The 22,960-nt window shown below is 41.4% G+C and overlaps 2 protein-coding genes and 1 non-coding gene across 6 annotated transcripts in view; all 3 read left to right on the plus strand.

Moving 5' to 3' along the window:
- Positions 1-6,715: 6,715 nt before the first annotated feature.
- RPS20 (ribosomal protein S20) lies at positions 6,716-8,880 on the plus strand. Its single transcript, XM_006278269.3, has 4 exons — positions 6,716-6,829; positions 7,073-7,172; positions 8,041-8,114; positions 8,662-8,880. Exons 1-4 carry the CDS (start codon positions 6,827-6,829, stop codon positions 8,842-8,844), a joined length of 360 nt encoding a protein of 119 aa, XP_006278331.1. The 5' UTR covers positions 6,716-6,826; the 3' UTR covers positions 8,845-8,880.
- LOC132249707 (small nucleolar RNA U54) lies at positions 7,910-7,974 on the plus strand. Its single transcript, XR_009461273.1, has one exon. It is a non-coding gene; the product is annotated as a small nucleolar RNA U54 (small nucleolar RNA).
- A 1,873-nt stretch (positions 8,881-10,753) lies between the features above and the next one.
- LOC102572515 (kinesin-like protein KIF20A) overlaps positions 10,754-22,960 on the plus strand; it is a 38,202-nt gene continuing 25,995 nt past the window's right edge. For 3 of the 4 annotated variants that reach the window (XM_059724075.1, XM_019498667.2, XM_019498668.2), the window contains exons 1-9: positions 10,754-11,287; positions 12,815-12,889; positions 15,110-15,229; positions 16,758-16,896; positions 16,998-17,182; positions 18,082-18,193; positions 19,572-19,757; positions 19,844-19,955; positions 21,893-21,964. In XM_059724075.1, coding sequence (XP_059580058.1) covers positions 11,174-11,287; positions 12,815-12,889; positions 15,110-15,229; positions 16,758-16,896; positions 16,998-17,182; positions 18,082-18,193; positions 19,572-19,757; positions 19,844-19,955; positions 21,893-21,964 — 1,115 coding nt within the window. In that variant the 5' untranslated portion in view covers positions 10,754-11,173. The remainder of the gene's footprint in view (positions 11,288-12,814; positions 12,890-15,109; positions 15,230-16,757; positions 16,897-16,997; positions 17,183-18,081; positions 18,194-19,571; positions 19,758-19,843; positions 19,956-21,892; positions 21,965-22,960) is intronic. The other variant, XM_019498666.2, reaches the window with a different exon arrangement.

Raw genomic sequence — 22,960 nt, forward strand, 5'->3', positions numbered from 1 at the left:
CTGTGCTACTCTTCTGGCCCATGGGGTAAGAAGGCTGGGTACCATTCAGGGTGGATAAAAATCAACAATTTTTTAAATAAAAAATTGGATGTTTTTTATTTGAATCAAATTTTTGTATTTAATTGTATTTTTTAAAGGTGCTTTAAAAAGAAACCAATATATAAAGATAGTTTTAATTTAAGATATGTTAAAGCTCAAAGGTATCATCATGGAATAGGGATTATAACTTCTAGTTATATACTATTTGAAACAGTAGATTAATGTCACCTTTTTAGAAAAGTTTTAAAAATAAATCACAACAAGCCATGGACTATGTGAGGAGCCCATTCTTATGGGGTTCCCAGAGGTTCCTCTATAGATTAGTAATGATTAAATAAAACCACTCTACCCTATGGTATTCAGGGCTCAGTCTAGAAACATCTCTGTGTTGCTTAGTTTCAGCTCTCAAACTGTGGATTTGTCTCCAGAGATAACATCCTTGTTAACAGCAGTATATGGAGATGAGAGATAACAGACTTGATTACCTACCCACCAGCCTTCTTGTTTCTCTGCAACTTTGTGTACAAAGAGTCAAGCCCTTACACCTCTCTCTAAAAGTGCAAAGTTTCAAGAAGTTAAATAAAGGATTGGATTGTTGAGAGTGGAGTAGATCTGGGCAAGGAGGAGGAATCTGGAGATAAATGCAAGGAGGGACGAGCAGTAGAAACAAAAGAGGAACTTTTTGAGCAGAATATTCCAGAAGTCTTGAGGGATAAGTTTCTGAGTATGGTCTCTCCACTGCTTTGAGATCTAATGAGCAAATGGTGTGGTAGAAGGGAAAACCTATCATGGCAGCAGGCTTGCCAGGCCATAAAAGAGATCCTGTTTGGGAATACTTTAATGAAGTTCCTCTACCTGTGGGTAAGACAGGCATGCGTGCAAAATGCAAGCAGTGTAACAAAGAAATGCAAAGCCTGGTTGCCTGAATAAAACAACATCCTGAGAAGTGCTCCTTCTCGGGAGGAAGTTGCTTTGAAGATAATGAACGATGCACATTGGAACATGCAGGATCTCCAGGTAGGTAAACTTTCTTATTCCATACTTCTTTCTTAGGGACTGCCTGTCTTCCCTGTTCAGATCTTCTGGGTGGACTTCTAGAGTACTTGAATTCTCATTAAAATATTTGAGCACAAATATAGTTGTTACTTTATGGAGCTATCATACTTTTAATGCAGTTGTGATATAAAATAATGGCTGAAATAGGCAGATCTTCCTTTTACAGTTTCACTTCTAAAGTGGTACTGGATGCAGTGAGTAATACTAAAATGAGCAGTACTATAGTAACTGTATTGAGTTCTTTTGTTCAGGGGGATCCATCCGCAACATTCAAGATTCTGACTATCCATCTTCAACATCATCATCACAGTCTGCAGTTTCAGAGTTATCTACTAATAATACCAGTGACCCAATCAAATCACCTATAGCAAAAAGGGGGAAAAAATCTTCATCATCCAGAAACACCAATAGATAAGTTTGTAATAACCAGCAGATTACAACAAGAGGTAATTGATGAAAAAATTGCTTGGTTTGTTTATGCAACAAACTCTCCTTTCCATATGGTTGAGAACACACACTTCATTGACATGGTTCCGTCACTACGACTAGGATACAGTCCACACAACAAAGCAGATATAGCAGGCAAATTACTGGATAAAGTGTATCAGGAAGAAACTGAACAGTGTGCAAAAAGTCTAGAGGGAAAAATTGTTAACCTGAGTCTTGATGGGTGGAGCAATGCTCACAGTGATCCAGTAATGTGTGCTTGTGTAGCAACAGAAGAAGGGACTGTCTACCTTACAGAAACAACTGATACCTTAGGAAATGCACGCATAGCAAAATACTTACAAGAAGTAGCAGTAAAAGCTATAACAAACTATGGGGGGAAAAAATTCAAATGTATAGTATGCAGCTTTGTCACAGGCAATGCTGCAAATGTATTAAAGATTAGAAGAAAGTAAAGATAACAGCACATGGCTACAGTGCTCATTTGATGCATCTCTTAGCCAAAGACTTCAGTGCTCCAGAAATAAAGGCTAATGTTGTTGAAATTGCAAAATACTTTGCAGCAGCTGCTCTGAAGAAAGCAAGAGGAACCAAACTAACTCTCCCATAAGATGTATGATGGAACTCAGTAGTGGACTGTTTTGAATAATATATTGAGAACTGACCTAATCTGATGACATTTTGTGAACAAAATCGTGACAAAATAGATGGAACTGTCATAGCCATAGTTCTCAAACTGGGCTAAAGAGAATATAGAACATATGCTGACTATCCTGAAGTCTGTTTCCGTAGCCTTGAACAAAGTGCAGGGAAATCACTGTTTTATTGCTGATGCTGTTGAAATTAGAAAGGCACTGAGCGAGACCATGAAAAGAGACATGCAATGACAGAGTTAAATTATAGGCATTAAAAAACTGATGGATCAAGCACCATCTCCAGCTCATTTTCTTGCTAGTATTCTCCATACTTGGTATCAGGGTCAGTCCTTAATTGCTGAAGAAGAGGGGATGGCTATGAGATGGGCATCCAGCAATCATCCCTCCATGATATCAACTATAATAAATTTCAGTGGTGAACCATTCAAGAAATATGTTTGCTGGTTAGGTTTTAAAGAAAGTCACACCAGTGAACTGGTGGAAGTCACTTAAGCACCTGGATCCATCAGAGACTATTGAAGCGATAATCAGTCTTTTAACAGGTGCAGCTGCTTCTGCAGGTATCACAAGAATATTTTCTTCCTTTGGACTAATTCATTCTGAATTGAAAAATCGCTTGGGAACTGAAAAAGCAGGGAAGCGTGTCTTTCTTGTTCAGTCTATGAATAAACAGGGAGAGGAAGAGGAAGACTGAGTCTGCTGTATAACCCAATATTTTAAGTTTCTCATATTGATCTGGCTGAAATAATCTATTTAATTTTTGTTAAAACACGTCACATTTATAACTAAAATAGCTAAAAATGCAAAAAATACATTTGCTTTTTATTAAAATAATTATACATGTTTGTTGTTGAAGAAAAATATCCAAAATATATAAGCTTGTTGTTTTTATCTAAATAAAACAATTTAAATGTCTGTTTTTGGTAATGGTTGTTGTTGTTTTCCTTTTAATACAGTATGGCAAAAATATCCCCCAACTATCCATGATTAATCTAGTGAATTGGAGATGGTTCACCTCCTAATGACGTCACATGTATCTGCTTCAATTAGCTTTGGTAAATAAAATAACCAAATCATAATTAATTTTGCAGCCATGTCAGAAAACTGAATCTGAAAAATATCAAAATAAATCACTGCTTTAAATTGTATAGTGTGTACCTTCTAAAAATGAAACCTACATCTATCTCTGAGTTGTGAATAATATGTATTAAGGTTATATCAAACAAAACAAGAATGCACTTTTTGTAGAGAACTGTTTTAAATCAAGGCTTCCTGACCAGTGATTTAAATCGTTATTTAAATCAATTTGATTTAAGTGAAATCCACCCTGGTAGCTCTAGTTTAAACTGTGCTGTAGTAGCACCACACAACCAATTTATTTACTCCTGCTGATCCAGCTGGATAAAATAAGCCAGAGTATAGCTTCATTCTTGCAAAGACTTAGATGCTTGCTTAACTTTCTGCACTGTGAGTAGCCTATGTGTTTCACGGGGACTATTTGTAGTATGTGAAGTTAAGCAGCTACACAAGCCTTTGCAGAAATAGCATCAAGATGCTAAGTACTGGGGTGGTATGAGAGTTTCATGCCCTCTTTTGCCAGCTGCCTCGCTGCTCATTATTTGTACGTAGAGCCTGTCATAGTGCATAACAAAATACAGCATTGCTAACTCCAAGCTTTCCAAAATCCTGAGACATCTGATCACAATCTTCTAAGACCTTAGAAAAATGTTGTCTTTGAGTGAACAAGTAAATAACATTTCCCTTGTTCTGTAGATGGAAATAACATGTCCTTTGTTTTCTCTAGGTATAGTTCTTGTTCAGAGAAATGAAGTGATTATTAAATGTTAAAATGAAACAGAGAAAACAGCTTTCTGCATTATAGTTTGCTTTCTGAGGTGCTTAATAATCCATATTCTCATTATCTTGCAGAAATGGAATTTTTATGTACTGGTATACAAGTGAACATATAAAATGTGTTTTTCCTATGTATTTGAGAACCTGCAGTAAAATTGGGCCAAAGGAAAGGTTAGGAATTGTGCTGTACCCTTCGTCTTAACTTCTCTGCTGAAAACTATGAGACTGCACTATAAGCTCTACATTTGCTTTACTTTCCTAACTACAACTTCTTAATTTCCAGCTGTTGCTTTACCACATTATCTTTTTGGAGGGAAGTTAACGAACACTTTGAAACTAAAACTTAGCATTCTATGCCTCTTGGATCACTTTCATGTTACATTGTGGATCCGGCCAGCTGTTCTGAGCAATCACTCTGAAATGACTTCTTCAGCAGCTATTAGTTTCTGTTTCTAAATAATATCTTTAGCATGAGTACAAATCTGCTCCTTCTGTTCCTAAGCCTTACCTCCATCCTTCACTGTTCCTGTTTCTGTCATCTTGTGAGTGACAAACCATTACTAGTTCATACAGTAGTGGGACACGGAATAGGCTTCAGTACGTCATCGCAGTTCCCCAAGAGGTGTGAGGGACATCTGCTGTTCTGCATCAAGTAATATTGCATGTTACTTCTATAGTGTTCAGTCCTGTCCCCTTTCTGTCTGGCTGGCTTTTTTTTAAATGAACATTTACATGCAACCTTGAAGAAAAATGTGGAATGTCACCAGTGTACTGCTGTCATAGTCAAGTATCACCAACAGGTGGTTTGTGGGCAGAGAAAACAGGAATATGAAAGTTTTGCAACCTGTAGGTTGAAGGCAGAATGCCAATTCTTTAGATCTAGGGAAGAGATCTAGAGATACCATATTGGACTTGGTCATTTGTGAGATCCAAGGCTCATTTTTGAAAACCGAATGATCTTGAATGAAGTTGACAAAGCACCTCCAGTACTGCACCAGGAGTGGTCCTGTAAATGGCTTGTGGAAAAAGGACAAGGAGTAGATAAGCAAAAGAATTGTCACATAACACACACTCACCACTTTCTAACCACAAGGGTACTGAAATTATGGGGAAAGAGACAGAATAGAAATAAGCTAACAGATGGACAGAGCAAAGATGGCAAATAGAGTCAATGCGACAGACAGACATCTCACAGCTAGGAAATCAAATTTGCTGTCCAGCAGAGAAAGGAGGCAGCTAACGAAAAGATGAGGCACAGCTACTGTAGAACGCTGCTGCTTGGATATTCTGCCTTTTCCCTGCATATTGATAATGAGCAGACTGTTCCTGGTACGTGCGGCCTAAAACACCGTTACTATTTTTCTGGTGTGTTTTTGTTTGTCAGCAATCCCTCAATTCAAGAGTGATTTCTACCACATCTCACTGATTGGTCTTGAAGTGACTTAAGTGTCCAATCCTTGACCCCCAGATCTATCCACAGAAGTTGCAGGTCTTTCTGTGGGGTGGAGTAGGCTGGAGGCTGGGATTCCTCTTCTTTTCCTTCCTCTGCTTGCTTCTCCGCTTTGAGGACAAGATGCTTTACCAGGAAACAGGCTGCCACTTGGTTGAGGTGGCAGTGGTGCCATCTGATATGTAGACATGTAGAGGCTTCACATCTTTTAGAGGTCTCCATGCCATGTCCATTTTGCCATGAAATAAAGCACAGCCTTTTCACCACACAGCTCCTTGAGAACACAATGAAGAGGCTAACCTTTAAAATAATGATAACCTTTATTTCTGCTGCTCTAGAGACTACCAGGAAAGCTGCCATTACAATCAGCATCCCTCCTGCTGGAAGCCTAATTAGAAACTCCTCTCTGCATCCTTGCAGCTGCTTATCAAGACATGGCTGCCTGATGTACCAGTGGGTTGGGTTGTACTGCTGGTCACAGAAAACCCTCACCTCTGACTGGACACCCAACAGGATCCCCGCTCAAAAGCATCTTAAGCTTTTTGAAATGCGAAACTCTAAAACTGTAGTTCAGAGGTGATACCTTTCATTAGACCAACTAAAACACAGCAAAAAAAAAAAAAAATCTTTCTTTGCAAGCTTTCCAGCGCACACGCTTCTTCAGGCCAAGGAGAAATCAAAGATTGTGGCAGTCCTCTTGGATAGAAAAGAAACATCATTTTGCACAGGGGAAGTTGAGGAGCAACTTGTACTCCCCTGAGTCTGAGTCCTGTTGCGCGAGTTGGCTTTTTCTACTCCAAGGGTGGCCTCTGCTGGCCTTGCTGGGACCTTGCTACAGCTGCTTTGACCACTAAGAGCCCCGCGAAGGCTGCGGCTCCTGCTCTTGGGTTGAGTGTAGGGAACCGCCCCCCGCCCGGGTCTCGGTCCACAGGAGTCGCCCCCGCTAGCTGGGACGCGCTAGTGGCTCGGGACGTAGGCGCCTGGGGGAGCCACCCCGCCAGGCGCCGGCTGTTGGAACAGCGCAACACCAACACGCATGCGCGCCTCACAGGGACGGGGCGAGGCCTGAGAGCAACCTGTACCCCGCCCCCTGGCGGAGCATCACCCCCACAACACAGTTCCGGGTGCAGCCTCACTTCCGGGTGAGGACGCCAGGTGCCCGGATGGAAACCACGCCGCCTATATAAGGCGCCGCGCGTGCGCCGCTCGGCCTCTACAAGTGGATCTGTTGCCGCGTGGCGTTTCCTGGCTCACCGCTGTTCGCTGGGCCGCGCCACGCAGCTTCGCCCGGGAATAAGTCGGCCAGGAAGAACCCGCCGCAGCCATGGTGAGGGAGGGGCGCGGGGGGCGGGCGGCGCTTCCCTCGGGACTGGTCCCTCCGGTTGGGGGCGGTCCGGGCCTGCGGCAGCTGTAGATGCCGATTGATGGGCGCCGCGAGGTGCCAAACAGGCGCGCTGTCCCCACCCCCGCTCACTGCTCGGCATCGCGGGGCTTGAGCTGTGGGGGAGCGCGCGTGGGCCGTGGAGCTGGCCGCTGCCCTGGTAACCCCTGCCCCGCTTGAACGTTTCAGGCGTTTAAAGATACGGGCAAAGCCCCTGTGGAGCAGGAGGTGGCGATTCATCGCATTAGAATCACCTTGACCAGCCGCAACGTCAAATCTCTGGAGAAGGGTAATTGGTGCTTTTGTTTCAGTGCGGAGGGAGGTCTGAGGCTGGGAGCCCTGGCTGTTGCAAAGCAAGAGCCTGGCAAAGTGGCAGTGGCTGGGATAAGTCTATAGTCCTAGGTGCTGTTTTTACAGTGGGGAAGGGACCCACCCTGGGGGTTAAATTGACCACGGCATCACATCAGTACAGTTCTGGGGGTGCTGGCTCTGAATATATGTATTAGACTTGGAGTTAGGGCCTGGGTTTCATGTTGTACAACTATGAAGGCCTGTATAGGGTTGTGGATGTTGGTATTCAGAGCTCCAGAAGAATTGAGTGGTCTCAAGGCATTTTTACATGTAGATGTGGTGCTGGGCACTTCAATTAGCAAGCAATGCTCTGATTAAAAGCTCATGTGGGTCAGGGTGCCCAGGGCTCACTGAATTGAAGCTCATTGACCATGTTTTATTTCAAAGCACCTCACACTGAGGAGTGTGAAACAAAAGAACTATTTTTAAAACCTCATTTGAATTGTTGGGCTGGTCTACACCAGGTATGGGAGCTTGAATTTTGTTACATTGTAAACATTCTTGCTTTGTTCATGCCCTTCAAGTGAGCTGTGTCTTTTAAACAATGTTTAATCTTTCAGCAGTACTTTAAATTAGTCATTCTAGCACTGTCTAACTGTTAGTGTGTCTGGGTCTAAATTTCAGTCTTACAAATGACTTTCTTTTTTCAGAATTGGTTAGTTTTCCATATAGAGTTGGCCATGAGGATAAATTGTAAACTGAATTACTGTGATAATCTTATACGCTATTCTGAGCCAACAAATAGTATGAAATGAAAACATTGTTCAGTTGTGGGAGAGGACTCTAAAGCAGTTTATCTCTTGCAGTGTGTGCTGACTTGATCAGAGGTGCAAAGGAAAAGAATCTTAAAGTGAAGGGACCTGTTCGCATGCCTACCAAGGTGCGTAAGAACTAAAAAAGGAAGGAAAGCTGCATTTTATATGCTTGTAAACTAGTAATAAAAATAAGAAACATGCAGGATTATTACATTGGAGTGAGTGTAATTAAATTATAATTAACCTACAAATGAATGACTTTCATTAACACTTCAGTGGAAATAACTATTTAATGCAAAGCATACTGAAAGCAAATGCAGAAACCTTTTGTTTCTAACTTGCATTCCTTACTGGACTTAAGATCCTAGGTGTGCCAGAAAAAAGGCAGCTGTAGTGGTCACTGAGCTGCCTTTTGACAAGAAACTAAAAGTAATATTTGAATTAGATTATAGAACATCTTGTTCAGGCTGGGAACCCTGTGGGGGGGGGGGGGGGGGGGGGGCAGAAATTTAAGGTCTGTAAGCCAAACCCAGCCTGCAAAGGGGTTTGCAGCCCATGGATGTGGGGCTATGGCAGTGTTTAGTAGCAGCTGTGTCAATGTCTGCCTGCTGCAGATCCATGTAAATTGGTTATCTTGTCTCTGTTAGTTAGCTTTTTTGCTTTCCATTACAGACTCTGCGAATCACTACTAGGAAAACACCTTGTGGTGAAGGTTCCAAGACCTGGGATCGTTTCCAGATGCGTATCCACAAGCGTCTTATTGACTTGCACAGCCCCTCTGAGATTGTCAAGCAGATCACTTCCATCAGTATTGAGCCCGGTGTAGAAGTTGAAGTTACAATTGCAGATGCCTAAATGACACTCATCGTCAATAAAAGTTGATTTCCTAAACTTTTATTTTTAAATTGTTTCATCATTTTCATGTGTCACATTTGTCTTGACAATAACTAATCAGCCAAACATTCCCTTCAAATGGCCCACATATTTAAAGTTGGAGGAAAAAACAATTGGGGATGGGTGGGTGGAAGACAACAGACATGAAAACAGAAATGTAAATGTGAGGAAGGTAATATGGGAAACTAGGGAAGGAAATTCTTGCTTTGTTTCAAACCTCTTATTTGGTGGTTCTTATTTTCAGCTGGTTTTGGATAAGCTGTACCTGATACAAAAATGAAATACAAAGGCTTGAACCCTGCTACTCTCTAAACACAGTAGTACAAAACTTGGTGGGGCTGGAGATAAGCTTCTTTTGGTCTTTGTTTTGCTGGGTCTGCTTGAGGTTCTGGGAATGCAACTATGAAACTATTTGATGGCACAAGGGTATTGAAGTTAAGTCTGGTGAGACAAAGCATTCATTGTGCAAGTCAAAAGTGGTTTGGTGGATTTCTTTGGGGTTTTTGTTTTAGTAGAAATTAATACTTTTTTTTTTTGTACTTTTTAACTATTGTATATTTTGCTTGTTCACCTGTGTTGGTCTTCCAACATAAGCAAGACAGCTCTGAGTTGCAAAAACTCAGAATTGAAAACAAAGGACTTGGGTCTTTATGCAGTTAGAGAGGACACACAAAACCCCTAGGAAAATAAATGCAGAATCACTATTCAGGCAGGATTTACATTAGTTTGGTCGGAACAGGTATTTTTTTTTTAAATCAATCATAAGCACAGACAAATCATCACCCAATATCTCCAAAGTAGTTTCCTTTGACAACAAAAAGGAAGACCAGTGGAAGGGGAAACTCAAAGCACAGGCCAGAACATGAGATTTGGGAATAAACTTTTTTCCTACTTTCGGCAAGAGTTCCTTAGGGTGATACCTTTTATTGGGCCAATTATATAGTTGGGATAAAGTTAGACAAGCTTTTCAAGGCAAGACATTTTTCCTCAGGTCATACATTTGAGAGTTTGCATAGTTGGTCCAATAAAAGATTCCCACTCTAAGAAATCCTTGCCTTGCGTAATTTCTTACCCATCATGGTTATAACATTGCTGACATGGAAGGGATAAAAGGAAGAGCATACACCGCCAACTGTAGATGCTTCCTCAACCTATTGAAGGGTATTTATACCCAAAATCTTGAGAAGAAGAATGTTTCCAACCATTTGAGTTGGTTTAATAAAAGACAAAAGATTTACCTAAAGAACCTTGTCTGCCTGTGTTCTTATACCAGCATGGCTACAACCTATACTGAAAAGCAGAATGGGTGAAGCAAGAAGTAAAATACCTACTAGTAAGGGGGGGGGGAAGAAACCAGTTCTTGACAGTTGTTTGGAATAGTTAATCCACTTCAGTTAAAGGGTATTCTGTTGTTAAGGCTTGCTTTAAATCACTTTCTTTTTTCGGTAAGTTAAACCCCACTGGCCCCTTTCCTCTGACTTCAGATCAGAGTCATGTGCCTGGCTCCTTCACACACCTTTCCAGTTTTTCACTAAGCAAAACATAAAAGCCCCACAAGAGAAGACCCTATTGCAGCTTCAGCCTCGCGAGCCTGGTGCAGAAATGAAGTCCCCGAGTCGCGGCTCTCGGGGGCAGACAGCCGAGGATGTCCCTGCCCGAGCCGCGGGGGGTGGGGAGCTCCCTTCTCTCGCCTTCCACTGCAGCCGCCGGCTCTGCAGCATAGTCTTGCTGGTCCCGATCGCCTGCAAATCGCCCCAGACTCGCTGTGTGGCTCCGCCTTACCCCGGGCGAGCCCTGCCGTGTAGTCCCCGCCCAGGGGCGAGGCCCGGCCCGAGCAGGGTGAGAAAAGGCGGGCCGGGCGAGCGCAAGAGGCTGGCAGCTGTTGTTGAGGTGTAGGCGCGGGGCTTCTCCTTTCCTCTACTGCCCCCTGCTTTGGCAGGGCCTGGCTCCCAGCCCCGCTCGCTGCGCTGCGCTGCGCTGCTGGCTCCGGCTGCGGGCTGCGCGGGAGTCCTCTGCGAGGGGCTGAGGGAGGGGAGCAAATAGGCCGCCCTTTCCCCCCTGCAGGTCCAGGAGATGCTGTGGCTTCCCTGTCCTGGGGGCCAAAGCTTTACGGCTGGGTTGCTACACTGAGGAGTCGTTCGGGTCCTGGGTGACAAGCTGCAAACAGGCTTGTGTTATCGATCCCCTTTCTCCTATTCCCCAGGGGGCGCTTCTTTAATGTCTCTTCTCCCTTGCTCTCCTCTGCAACTGGCCTGTTGCCTCTTCCTGGTGTCCACGCAGAGAATGAACTATGGAAGGGAGCGGCATGTCCTCAGCAGCCTGTGAGGGGCTGGAGTCCCTTTCCTATCTGGACCTGATATCCAAACACGCCCCAATGGAGTGCGTCTCTATTGGTGACCCAGAGGTGGGGTGTCTTTCTCTTATTGAGGGGTGTTGGCTGTAGTTGTGTTGGTGTAAGGACATAGGCAGACAAGGTTCTTGGGTGAATCTGATATCTTTTATTAGATATCTAAATAAAAGATACCAGGTTCACCCAAAGAACCTTGTCTTTCTTTTATTGATGCCTCTGCTAGTAAGGGGCCACAGCTGTAACCACTTCATCTTTAGTGTGAAGAGCTCCCTCCTTTCCAGATCGTAGTTTCCTGCTTAGGAACAGATCATACAGCTTGTTTGCTAAATAGGAATAGTTCCCATTACCTGTCATATTTAACTTTTTGTCCTATTTGAGCTAGAAGTAACGATTGTGGCACAGTGCAATAGCAGTTTTCACACTACCTTTTTGGAATCTGTTTAATCTAAAAAGGTTGCTTTGATTAGTATCTCATGGCATCCTAAGTATCTTTAGTCTCCTGACTAACCAAAGGTGGTAACTTATAACTTCAAAGCCTTTCCTAGTCTGGTCTCCAAGCCTGTCTGCTATCTTGTAGCAGCAGGTCTTTTGCCTCAGTTTTTTTAGTGTCAGCAATTCTCAGTCGGGGTGCTGCATAATATTAGCACAGTTAGGTGTGCCAAAACCCATGCATAATTTGCAGGTAAGTCTCCAAGACTTCAAATGGGAATCTGTAGTGTTAAAAACATTCTGACCTGCCGTGGTCTTTCTGAGTTGTTTACAACAGAAGAATTGCTCTAGTATTTTTCCATAGTCAAAAAGAGTGAAAGCTAAGAGCTGGCATTTTCTGAAGGGTGCCTTGAATCTAACAAGGTTGTGAGCCACTGCTTTAGGGAGTAGTCCATTCTGCAGGTTCATAGTGCTAATTATAGAGCGCTACTAAAACATTGGCAGCGTAGAAATTTGAATACCTCTTCTGCCCTCCTGGGAAGCAACATTTAGTTCCTTCTCACTAGAAACTAGTGAAGAAATGTAATTGGGGATACTTATTTTAGCAGTCAAGGGTGGGAGATTTCTTGGAGATAGTGGAACATAAGGCAACTCATCAAAGAGATTTTTTTTGCAGCTGTTTCTGCAAAGGTTAAAGGGTTTGTGACTTGGTAGTAGGGGCCATGTGGTCTTTATTTGCTGAATATGCTCATATGTTCTTCAAAACAGAAGTATAAACCATATAAGCAACCTAACTTTTAGATTCAATGCACAAGATGACCAGAAGATGGAAGCAGTGCAGTTTTGTAAAAGTTAGTTAATATGCTATTGGTAGATGAATGCTAGATGCTTGTAGAGAGGAAAATTTTTATTACTATTCTTTTTAAGACTCGGAATGAAAAGAGGTAGATGTTTTTGTTAGACAGCTTGGGAAAGGTATCATAATAAGGAGGATGCAAGTACTGAAGTTTTTCTCAGGTGTCTAGTTCAAGATGGAGTGGTGGAGAAAAGAGCAGGGAGATTGTTACTGTGTTTTATACTGCCATCTCTCAACAGGCCAAAAATGCAAAACAAATAAGCTTAACTAAATGTATAACTTTTTTTTATGAGCAGGCACGTCAACCTTTGAAAGTCTACTTGAGAGTGAGACCGTTCTCTAAGGCAGAACTTGAAAACAATGAATTTCAGGTTAGTTGCAGAGTCTGCTGATGACTAATTAAGTGGGGTTTTTTTTTTTGTTTGTTTGTTTTTAATGGGACAACACTGGCATTTCAGCCTTTTAACTATTTTTTAAAAGGAGAAAAAGTTTCTGTCTAACGTAAATTTCCAAGTTGTACTGTAATCCTCGGATAATTTTCTTCTTCAGCATTGTCATCCTTTTTGAGGCATTTTTAAGCTGAAAAAATGTTACTTTTATTAAGGAAAATATGGAAATCAAACCAGAAGAGCTTATTAAGTGAGATATCTGTCCATAACTGCTTTGAATATGCCTGATGTCCTTCATGCACCTTGTCTCTCTCCTCCTCCATCCCTCACCCCCCCCCCCCTTAGTTTCAATAAATCAGGTAGACAGACATTAGGGCTGGAAGGGACTTTGCGAGATCATTGGGTCCAGCTCCCTTCCCAAGGGGCAGGAAGTCAGCTGGGGTCAAATGATCCCAGCAAGATAGGCATCCAAGTGTTTCTTAAGTGTCCAGAGTAGGTGCTTGCACCACCTCTGGGGGGGAATTTGTTCCAGGCCCTGGGGACTCAGACAGTAAAGACATTTTTCCTTATGTCCAGCCCAAAACAGTCTTCCAGGAGTTTGTAACTGTTGGACCTTGTTTTCCCTTGGGGTGCCCTTGTGAACAGATGTCCTCTCAGTTTCTGATGTACACCCCTTATGTACTTATAGGTAACTAAGTGCTTATTCATACTGCTGTGGCAGTAGACCCAGGTAGTGAGGAAGCTCAAGCCAATCCCACCCACCAGAGTGTTCAAACACACTCCAAACTGGAAAAGTATTGGCAAGGCTTCTGGGGGCTTATCCTTCACTGCCTGATCTCAAGCCCTGGATGGGGCAGAGATCTGGCACTGGGGATAAGTCTTCAACAGCTTTACTAGTGAACTTCTGAATCTGGAGTGTGCTTGTGTGCAAAGGATGTGCTCAAGTCCCCATGGAGACAGGATGTACCATTGCAGAGCTGTAGACAAGCCCTAGATAGAAGTGATGCTATCTGTTGCACACCCATTATACTTTTCCAGTTCATGGGGATAAATAGATGGACAATACCTTTCATGACCACCTAAGGAGAAATTTTTTCTGATCACAATGGTAGTAAAGTGCCATTATTGCAAGTGCTGAAATGGTTTAGCCCAACAAATTGCTTATTACACTTAACCAAGTTCTGCAGGCTTCTGTTAAAATGGCAACTCGCTGAATACCTGACCATTACAAAAATTGTTTGTACAATCTTGAAAGCTGACAGAAAATATAAGAACCTGGCATCAATCAATTGTAAAACATAAGAAGTGAGGCTTTCTTAGTCTTTTTGTATAATATTGAGCAAAAAAAATATAGAAAAGCTAATTTTAAATCTAATCATGGCAGCTAAACTGCTTAACTAAATTTGCAGGGGAGGGAATAGGTGTCTCAGTCTTCAAAACTTAGAGGGTAATTCCTTTCCTGAATTTATCTTTTCCTTTACTGTATGTTGCATTTTTTGGCTGAATAAGTGAGGAAAATGCTAGGAACTTTGATCTTATTGTAGCAAGCTTTTTCTGCTGTACTGCTTTTTCTAGTACTGAGAAGTGATTGAATTAATCTTCTCAGTCCTTTGTCCTCCCTGCCATGCTTAATTTCTTACCAGGAAGTTTGATTTAATAAGTCAAGCTTGTATTTAAAAAAAAAAAATAAATAAAAATGCTTAACTTAAACTGTTTCTGCTCTAAATACAGTTGTGTCAATGAGCTGTTTCAGCAACAACTAGATTTAAATGCCTGTTCTAGATAAGTAATCATCTTGGCAAACAAACCTGTTTTAAGTGTTCAATGCATCCTTCCAGAAAGTCTATTCCATCTTTTCCAATAAAGACCCAATATACCTTTATAGGTCTTTAGGGGAATATATAGAGGAATAACTTTATAGGGGAATACCGTGTATGGTAGTTGGAAAGTTTATTAAGAAAATTTCATCAGTTTGTGACTAGATAGCAGCAGCAGCAGTCAGTTTCACAACGGAAGGAAGAATCTCCTAAAGATTCCCCAAGCTCTCCTGTGGGAAATACAGGCATTGTATTTAGCAGATTTGAAAGACTGGCTGTAAATTGTTCTAGTTTCCCATTAGGGTTTGGGTGGGGGCAGACACTGGTGGTGATTTCAAGAAAGCTTTTTTTTTTTTAAAGAGGAATTTTGTTGCCTTTGCTCTAGAACTGTGTAATAATTGAAAATCCAGAAACAGTAACTCTTCAGGCACCCAAGGAATCTTCTGCAATGAAGAACAGTGAAAAGGGGATTGGGCAGTCCATACACCGATTCACCTTCACTCGGGTAGGTCAACTTTCTTGCCTTATGTTCTAGCAGAAAAATGTTTTTGTGCCACAGGAAACCATAGTTGCAGTTTGTTCCTCCATTCAGTGAGGCAGTAAAAGTTTCTATTGTTAACATGACCTTTTGTCTTCATTACAAAACAAACTCCTGGCTTATTTGCAAAGTACATCCTCCCAAATGCCTTTTAGATAAGACTTTGCAGTAATCCTATTGCTTTCTTTGATTATACTTTTACACACAAGCTCCTTTATACTCAATTCTATGATTTGTACTATTTCCTTATAACTACACAAGCTTACTGTGATCTTACTGTCCCTTTAGATCACAGCTGAATTATAGGTATCCTATTAGATTACAGGGATGCAGGTACTTAAAATGGTTATCTAAAAAGATATATGTATAGGGACTTGCCTCTTTGCAGGTGAGAACGTAGCAGATTAATCACTTACCCTTACAAACTGGAGGTCTTTCATTAACCTCTCAAGTTAATGCAAAGTCCAATGATGACAACAGGGACTGCACTTCTCATGGCATCCAATATACATTTAAATAAATATACATTTAAATAATTTGTTAAATATGAAGTTGTTTTACAGTCAATGTATTTCTGTACCGCTTTTGAATAATAAATTACTTCTACATCTGTAGGATTTGCTCCTCCCCTAGCACATAAACGTGACTAATCCAAGTTTTTGGGAAAAGTATTCAATGGGCACTGACAGATGTGTAGTTCCCTGCTCATCGTGCTTTACAGGAAGTGCCATTGATTACAACTATCCCTAGAACCCAACAGACATTCGTTGTTGGATCCTGGGGTTTGGGAGATAAGCTGCAGTTTAGAGCAGCTGCGTCTTTGCAGCTGCTCTCCCCCTAGCCCTGTCCTTCTGCCCACCAAGCCCCGGCAATGTCTTTGGAATGGGAAGCAGGGAAGGGAGTGGAGGGAACTTGTTCTGGGGGTTGCCCATCTCCCACTGGAGGGTGGGGTGAGTAGATTGAAGTGAAGATTTTATAATCTAAATAGAGCTTACCTCCAATTTTAAAACTGTTCTTACTTAAATTTTAAGTTAATATGTTTTAATGGGGGGGGAGGGGGAAACTATACTAAGGGCAGTAGACTGCTTTCAGTGGCCAGTCACATGACAAACTGTCATGTCTGTCAGCACCACTCTCACATCTGTTGGTGCTCCATTTGTAGCTCATGTTCGTAGTTCTTAGCATCATGATTGTATTCTGAATAAAAGGCAAGCCAGTGTGCCCTCAGTTGCAAATATGCATGTGTTTTAAATAAGAAATTAAATATGTATGTGATTTAAATAAGAAGAAAAACTTGTGATGTTTATAAGGGATACAAAAATATGAGAGACTTAGACTGCAGTCTGTTAATCTTGCTCTGAAAGATTGTTACCTTAGTACTCAACACTGAATCGCCTATGCTAACATTCTTTGCACCGTTTATAATCTCACTTTTCAGCTATTCAGATACCACTTGAAAACTTCTCTTTCTTCCCCCCCTGTATTTTTGTGTTAGGTTTTTGGACCAGAAGCTACTCAAAGTGAATTTTTTGAAGGTACAATGAGAGAAATAGTAAAAACTTACATTGATGGAGTGAATGGACTGGTGTTTACTTATGGAGTTACTAATGCAGGCAAAACATTCACTATTCAAGGTATAGAATCCTTGCAAAGAAGCAGGGAGTTTGAATAAAATCCACTGCATGTTTCGGTGTAAAGGTCTAATTATTTTTAATACGCTAACTTTCCTTGGCAGGATCCCCAAAAGAAGTTGGTATTTTGACCCGTTCTCTTGATATGATCTTTACCTGCATTAGAGGAAGACAGTACCTGAAGATGGACTTAAAACCACATCTAAGCAATAATATTAAGAAGCTGGAAGATGTACAAGTTAAACAAGAGGAAGCCATAAAAGCAGCCATTCTTGCTTCACTGAAAGAGGTCAGTAATCAAATACTTCCCCCTTAAAAATTTGCTTTAATTATAAATAAATAAAACCTTAGCACTTGGTCCTATAAGGAACTTCTTTGTCTGCCTTATGCAGTTTCTACAACATGGAATGAGATGAGGTTTTACAAAATTGGGAGCAACAGGTCATGCTTCAAGCACAAGTTAATTATTTCCATGCAGACCTCCTGGCAACATGCTGTTGACATGGCAAGCAAAATGAAGCATCATAAAATAAGTTTGTAATCTGTTAACATTAAACTTTTGGAAGTTTCTTCTATCTTACCTTGTGCATCTCCAAACAACATCAAAAGAACCTTGGTTTCCCCTCTTCCCCCTTTGCTCCCTGCTTTCTCAAATAGAAGCATGTGGTCACATTCACACTTGAATAGATTTGATCCATGAGTGGTTTTTAGTCTGGAAATGCATATGGAGCTTAAAGCAGGCTTCCCCCCACACACATGCACAAAAAATAATAATAAAAAAAAAAAATCAGTGCTTGTTCCAGTACGGCCACTAGAGTTCTTAATAGAAGCTTATGAAAAGAAAATGTTCAGAAGGGCATAAGCTATTGGGGAACTTTAAAAGTTCCTAGTACATCCAGGGCCAAATCCTATTTTACTCTGTTTGGGTAAGTGATACAGTAATGTTTTAACTGTGTCAAACTTAAGAGTAATTGTGCAGGCCTATATTAAATAAAGCTTGAAAAGACAGCAGTTGGGTAAACAAGGCCAGTAGTTAACGAGCCAGTTAGTAAAACCATGTCATTCTGATTACTAGGGACATACTGTTCTAGAGACATAAACAAGCAAAATGTAATTATGTCAAAGCAGTGTGGTCACTTTAACGGTATGTTACCAACTTGGATGTAATGCATATATAATTTTCTTAAGGAGACAGAAAATATTTTGAATTCTCCTACAACTCCGAGTGCTTCGTCAAGCATCTATGATCTGACCTCAACTAGCAACTGTACTTCACCAAGTCTACTTTCTGACCCACGAGGTAAAACGCTTTGAATTCACATGGTAGAGATGAAGGTGACTACTGAAATTATTTAGGAATGAAAGCAGAAAACTTAATTTGCTTTAAATACTCAATTGCCAATAGTACAAAACCAAAAACCTGTTTCTCAACTCATTTCAACCTGTAAAATGCTGGAGCAGATTAAGAATATAGAAATGCTCTTCAGTAATTTTGCCACGCTTTTTTTGTAGTGGCTTAGTTTTGCAAGGTTACAGTGAGGTCCTGTTCCTGTCCCTCTGCAAGAGACTTTTTAGCAGGAAGGGAAATGATTCTTTTCTTCACTTAAGTTCGTGGTGTGTGTTTGTTTTAAACAGGGTGCCACTCAATTTCCAAAAATAATGAAGGGTTGGTTTGAGTTTAAAAAGGTTGAGAGCCACTGCTTTAGGGCAGGGGTAGGCAACATACAGCTCTCAAGCCAGATGAATCCTGCAGTGCCACTGGATTTGATCTGCAGACTTGGAGGGCTTTGCTTGTTTGCTTCCAGCTGCCACCTCTCCCTGTCCTCCTCCTGGTTCTGCTGCAGCATAGGCTGGGCTTTTTTCAGCAGTGCATCAGTAATGTGGGGTTTTGCCTGCATATTTGCTGGGGCCAGGTAGCTGGGAGCTGTTCCTGTACCAATGCCTCTTCCCCCAGTTCCCTGTTCTACAGCTGGGGCATCGGTGCAGCTCCCAGCCTTCGGGGATCTCTGCTGGAGACTGGAATTGCAAATTGCATTTGTGCTGCCACGACTTCCCCTACCCTTCCACCCCCAACTGTGGCATGGGTGCAACTTCCAGCCATTGGGGAGCTGTGTGGGGGTTGAGCAGCTTCCAGTTGTCCTGTGTCATGCATGGGAGGGGTGAGTGGGGAGAAGTGGCAGCAGCACAGACAGTTTGCAGGTATCTGGTCCCAGTGCAGCTCCCCACTGGCTGGAATCTGTGTCCATGTTTCCTCTATGAAGCCTATACTGTGGCTGGGGAGCAGGGGGCTAGGAGAAGCAGCGCCCAGCTGCCAGGTCCCAGCGCAGGGCAAAGAAAGCCCTCCTGTTGCTGATGTGCTGCCAAAGTAACCTGCCCTGTGTTGGACCAGAGCTGAGTTGTTCTGGGCCAAGGCTTGTAAAAGGTTGCCAGCCCCTGCTCTAGGGCACAGGTATATTCTCACCTGAGTTCATGTTGAAGGTGGCCATGGAATTTGCAGGCCAAACTTAATACACTTGCATCTTTTGTGACTCTTTTTTTTGTAGTGTACAAATGTGCACAAAACTCTGTCTAAAATGGGCACATTATACTATTTTGCTTACAGAGACTGTTGAACAATTTAAGATTTCTCAAAAAAGTGCTTGGGTAATTGCTGTCATACTTTGTCTTATGGTTAACAGAGGAGAAATCTCTAACTACTGGAACAGACTTGAATCACAAAACACAGTCATCTGTTTGGGTTTCCTTCTGTGAAATTTATAATGAATATGTATATGATCTCTTGGACACATTATCTACATCAAAAAATCAAAAACGCAGAATTCTAAGAATCTGTGAGGATCAAGGAGGAAACTCTTATATAAAAGGTAGTAATATGACTTTCATGATACTAAGTGACCCTACCTCTTTACTGAATTGATATATTCGCTTAAAAAAGAAATTATCCCTGCAGATTTAAAGTGGATCAACATTAAAAGCACTGAAGAGGCCTGTAAAATACTGAAAATAGGAAACAAGAACCGAAGCTTGGCTTTTACTAGAATGAACCAGTATTCAAGTAGAAGGTTTGCTACTTCTAACTGTAGAATCACTGTTGTTGTTGTTGTTGTTGTTGTTGTTGTTGTTTATTCAATTTAAAAAGAAAAATTGTAGCACTACAAAAACATCTCTAAAATGAACAATTGCTAAGCAGACTGAAGTAATCTTACTGTCAGTGTATTGTCCTGTCCCTAATTTCCCTTTCAGGGGAGACCTGAAAAAAGTTCAAGCAAAGCAGTATGACAATAACTGGAATTCAGGTTTACTTGAACTTTAAAACTTGTTGTGGAAGTTACATTAGCATCTCTTGTTGACCAGTTTAAAACAGTTCAGTCAGTTGTCAGTTCAGCCATCTATGTACTTGCTTTGATTTAAAGTGGTGAAAAGGTAGCAGTTCTTGGCAAGGATAAATGAAGTTGAATGTGGAAAGTCTTTGTTTTAATGTGAGTGGTCCCAGAAACATAATATTTAAAATAAGTAATTGTCCAGTTTGGAGTTTCTAAAGCTTCTTCTGTTCAAAAGTTTATACTTTCTTTTTTTGAATAGGTCCTCTTTTTACCCTCAACTACCCCCTAATAGTTGTATGGTGTTTTAATCCAGTAGACACTGTCCAGTTTTCCTTCAATAGAAGACTGTGCAGTCAGCTGCTTTAGCAGACTTTCCTACCTAGAACTCATGCTGATTGCCCTAAAACAGTGGCTTTCTGTAGACTAAAGGCACACCTCCACAACTTGTGAATTGAGCAGCACCCCACTTCAAACACTAATTTTATTATGGCTCTTGCTTCCTTGCAGTAGGGGTAGGGGAGTGGCCAGGCAAGGTTGACTCTGAACCTGTGCTTATCTGCTTATCTCCACACTTTTTTTTTTTTTTTGGCATCTACGAAGAATCTTGTTCCACTCCACAGCACTCTGGCTGAGAGTCGCTGCCCCAGGGAATGCGCTATTTCCAGTTAACTTTGATAGCAAGTCATGGACTTTAATAAACAAGTCTTGCCCTGCTAGGATCGTCTCTGCATGTATGGGGCCTGGGTGTGAAGAAGCCGGCGGCAGAGTTGGTGTTTGGGGGGGGGGGGGTTACAAGTGGCCGAATGCAAAGGCAGCAGCGCAGAGTCCCCAGCACTAGGCGGGCCTTGCAGGAGGGGCTAGGGCCTTAGCTGCTCTGCCTGGCTCTGTGAGGCCTGGGGCAGTTGCCCTGATTTGCACCCCCCCCCCCCCCCCACATGCATGGCCTTACTTGCATGCATTATAGTTTAAGTTCTCTAGTACCTTTACGTCAGTGTTGGAGACCTAGCTGGGAAGCTTACTCTGTACAGCAGAAATAACTACAAGAGGTTTGATTCATTCTTGGATGTGTCCTAAGGGAGCCGATTTCAAATGGCTTATGTTCATTGTGGCTTGGTCCCAACATCAATTTTAACATAACATTAAAATGTAATTGTGACTAGGAAAAACTATTCAGTTTACAAGGTTCCTATAAACATCTAGAGTACCTAGCTAATTCCTTTTTTCTAAATCTCCTGTTCAGCATCCTCCTTTTTAGGGTGTCAGTACTTCAAATTCATGGTCCAGTTCTCTCTGAAATCCTTGCTTAAGTGATTCTTTGTAGATTCATGCTTGGATCAATAGATAACTACTTGGGCCCATCAGCTCGCATCTTTCCCTCCTGAAATAGCTAATTCAATTTACCATTTAATTCTTAGTCTTCAAGTAAACTTGTTTTAAAAAAAAAAAAGTGGGGGAAAAAAAAGGTGTATGGATCATACAACATGACACTTGGCTGTTCAAATTAATGTGGGTGCATAAGTTTCACTTTGTCTTGAAGTTTTTTTGCAATGCACAAATAACCACTCAATCTATAAAAGCAAATTATTTGCTAGATCTTAAGAGCTCTAATTAGAAGGCAAATTATTGCTAATGAGAAGCATTTTTTTTTTTTTTTTTTTTTTTCCCCCTCCTTCCAGTCATAGTATATTTTCTATCAGACTACTAAGACTAACCGATGAGGATAAGCCTCGTGTTCTTGGAATTTCAGAGTAAGTATCTTCCTGGATCTGTATTAAACTAAATATTCCAAGTGTTACACAATGTTAGTGCTAGTGTTACATATGGTTAAAAAGTTAACACTTACCATTATGAAAGATTCTTTTTGATACCTGATAATTTTTAAAATTTCACTGTTGCACAGCAGGCTAGAAAATGTGTCAGGGAGAAAACATGAGGAACAGAAAGGTCTTTTTGTCCCATTGTGTTTCATTTTAGTTTGGCTGGGTGAAATCTGTTTTAAAATTGTAATTTTCTTTCTCTTCTCAGGATAAACTCTAGTAAAACAATGAAATAAAGTGAACAATCTAATCTCTCCCCCAAAGCAAAAACAACAAGCATATGTTCCTTATCTCTGGGTAGAGCTTTAGTTTACTTCTGACCCAACACCTATGTGGCTTGAGCAGGCTTCCCCATGGGATAAGTGCTGGTGCTGCTTCTACTACTACTACTACTACTACTGTAGTATGTCTTAACACACTTCAAGCTGTTCTGCAGTTTAAGAAGTGAAGAATTAGAATTCTCCCAATACTAAAGAAGTTACTGCACTTATTGCTTTAATCTCACCTTTATTGCCTGCTGTCAAATTTGGCAGCAGGGGAAACTGCATCCCCTGGATTCACCCCCAAATAAAGATCCTATTCCATCCTGCTCAAATCCATGATGTGTGTGCCAAACACATGCTAGCTTTTTGTCAAATGACATCCTCTCAGCCTGAAGACAAAACCTTAAAAACCAGCGAGCAGGAAAAAGATCCATTCACCTTTCATGTTTAGTTATTTTGGGGGGGGACTTGAACAGAATAAAATAGTATTGTGCTTTGGTGCCTAAGTGGAATAGGGTCTGGCCTAGATTTTAAATTTTAGGTGATTGACTATTGCAATCTAAGCATTCTCTGAACTGATTGGGGTGTTTAAACTAGGGATGTCCCAGGTTAAATATTTTTCTGATCACTTTATTGGAACCACATGAACCAAATCTGCAGCCCA

This window comes from Alligator mississippiensis, chromosome 3, assembly GCF_030867095.1.
Source record: "Alligator mississippiensis isolate rAllMis1 chromosome 3, rAllMis1, whole genome shotgun sequence".
Lineage (NCBI taxonomy): Eukaryota > Metazoa > Chordata > Crocodylia > Alligatoridae > Alligator > Alligator mississippiensis.

What these genes read in the sequence shown, in the direction of transcription:
- RPS20 (XM_006278269.3), top strand. An exon ending in CGTCAAATCTCTGGAGAAGG is followed by an intron (nt 7,173 to 8,040) that starts GTAATTGGTGCT and finishes TATCTCTTGCAG; the next exon opens with TGTGTGCTGACTTGATCAGA. An exon ending in CTGTTCGCATGCCTACCAAG is followed by an intron (nt 8,115 to 8,661) that starts GTGCGTAAGAAC and finishes TTTCCATTACAG; the next exon opens with ACTCTGCGAATCACTACTAG.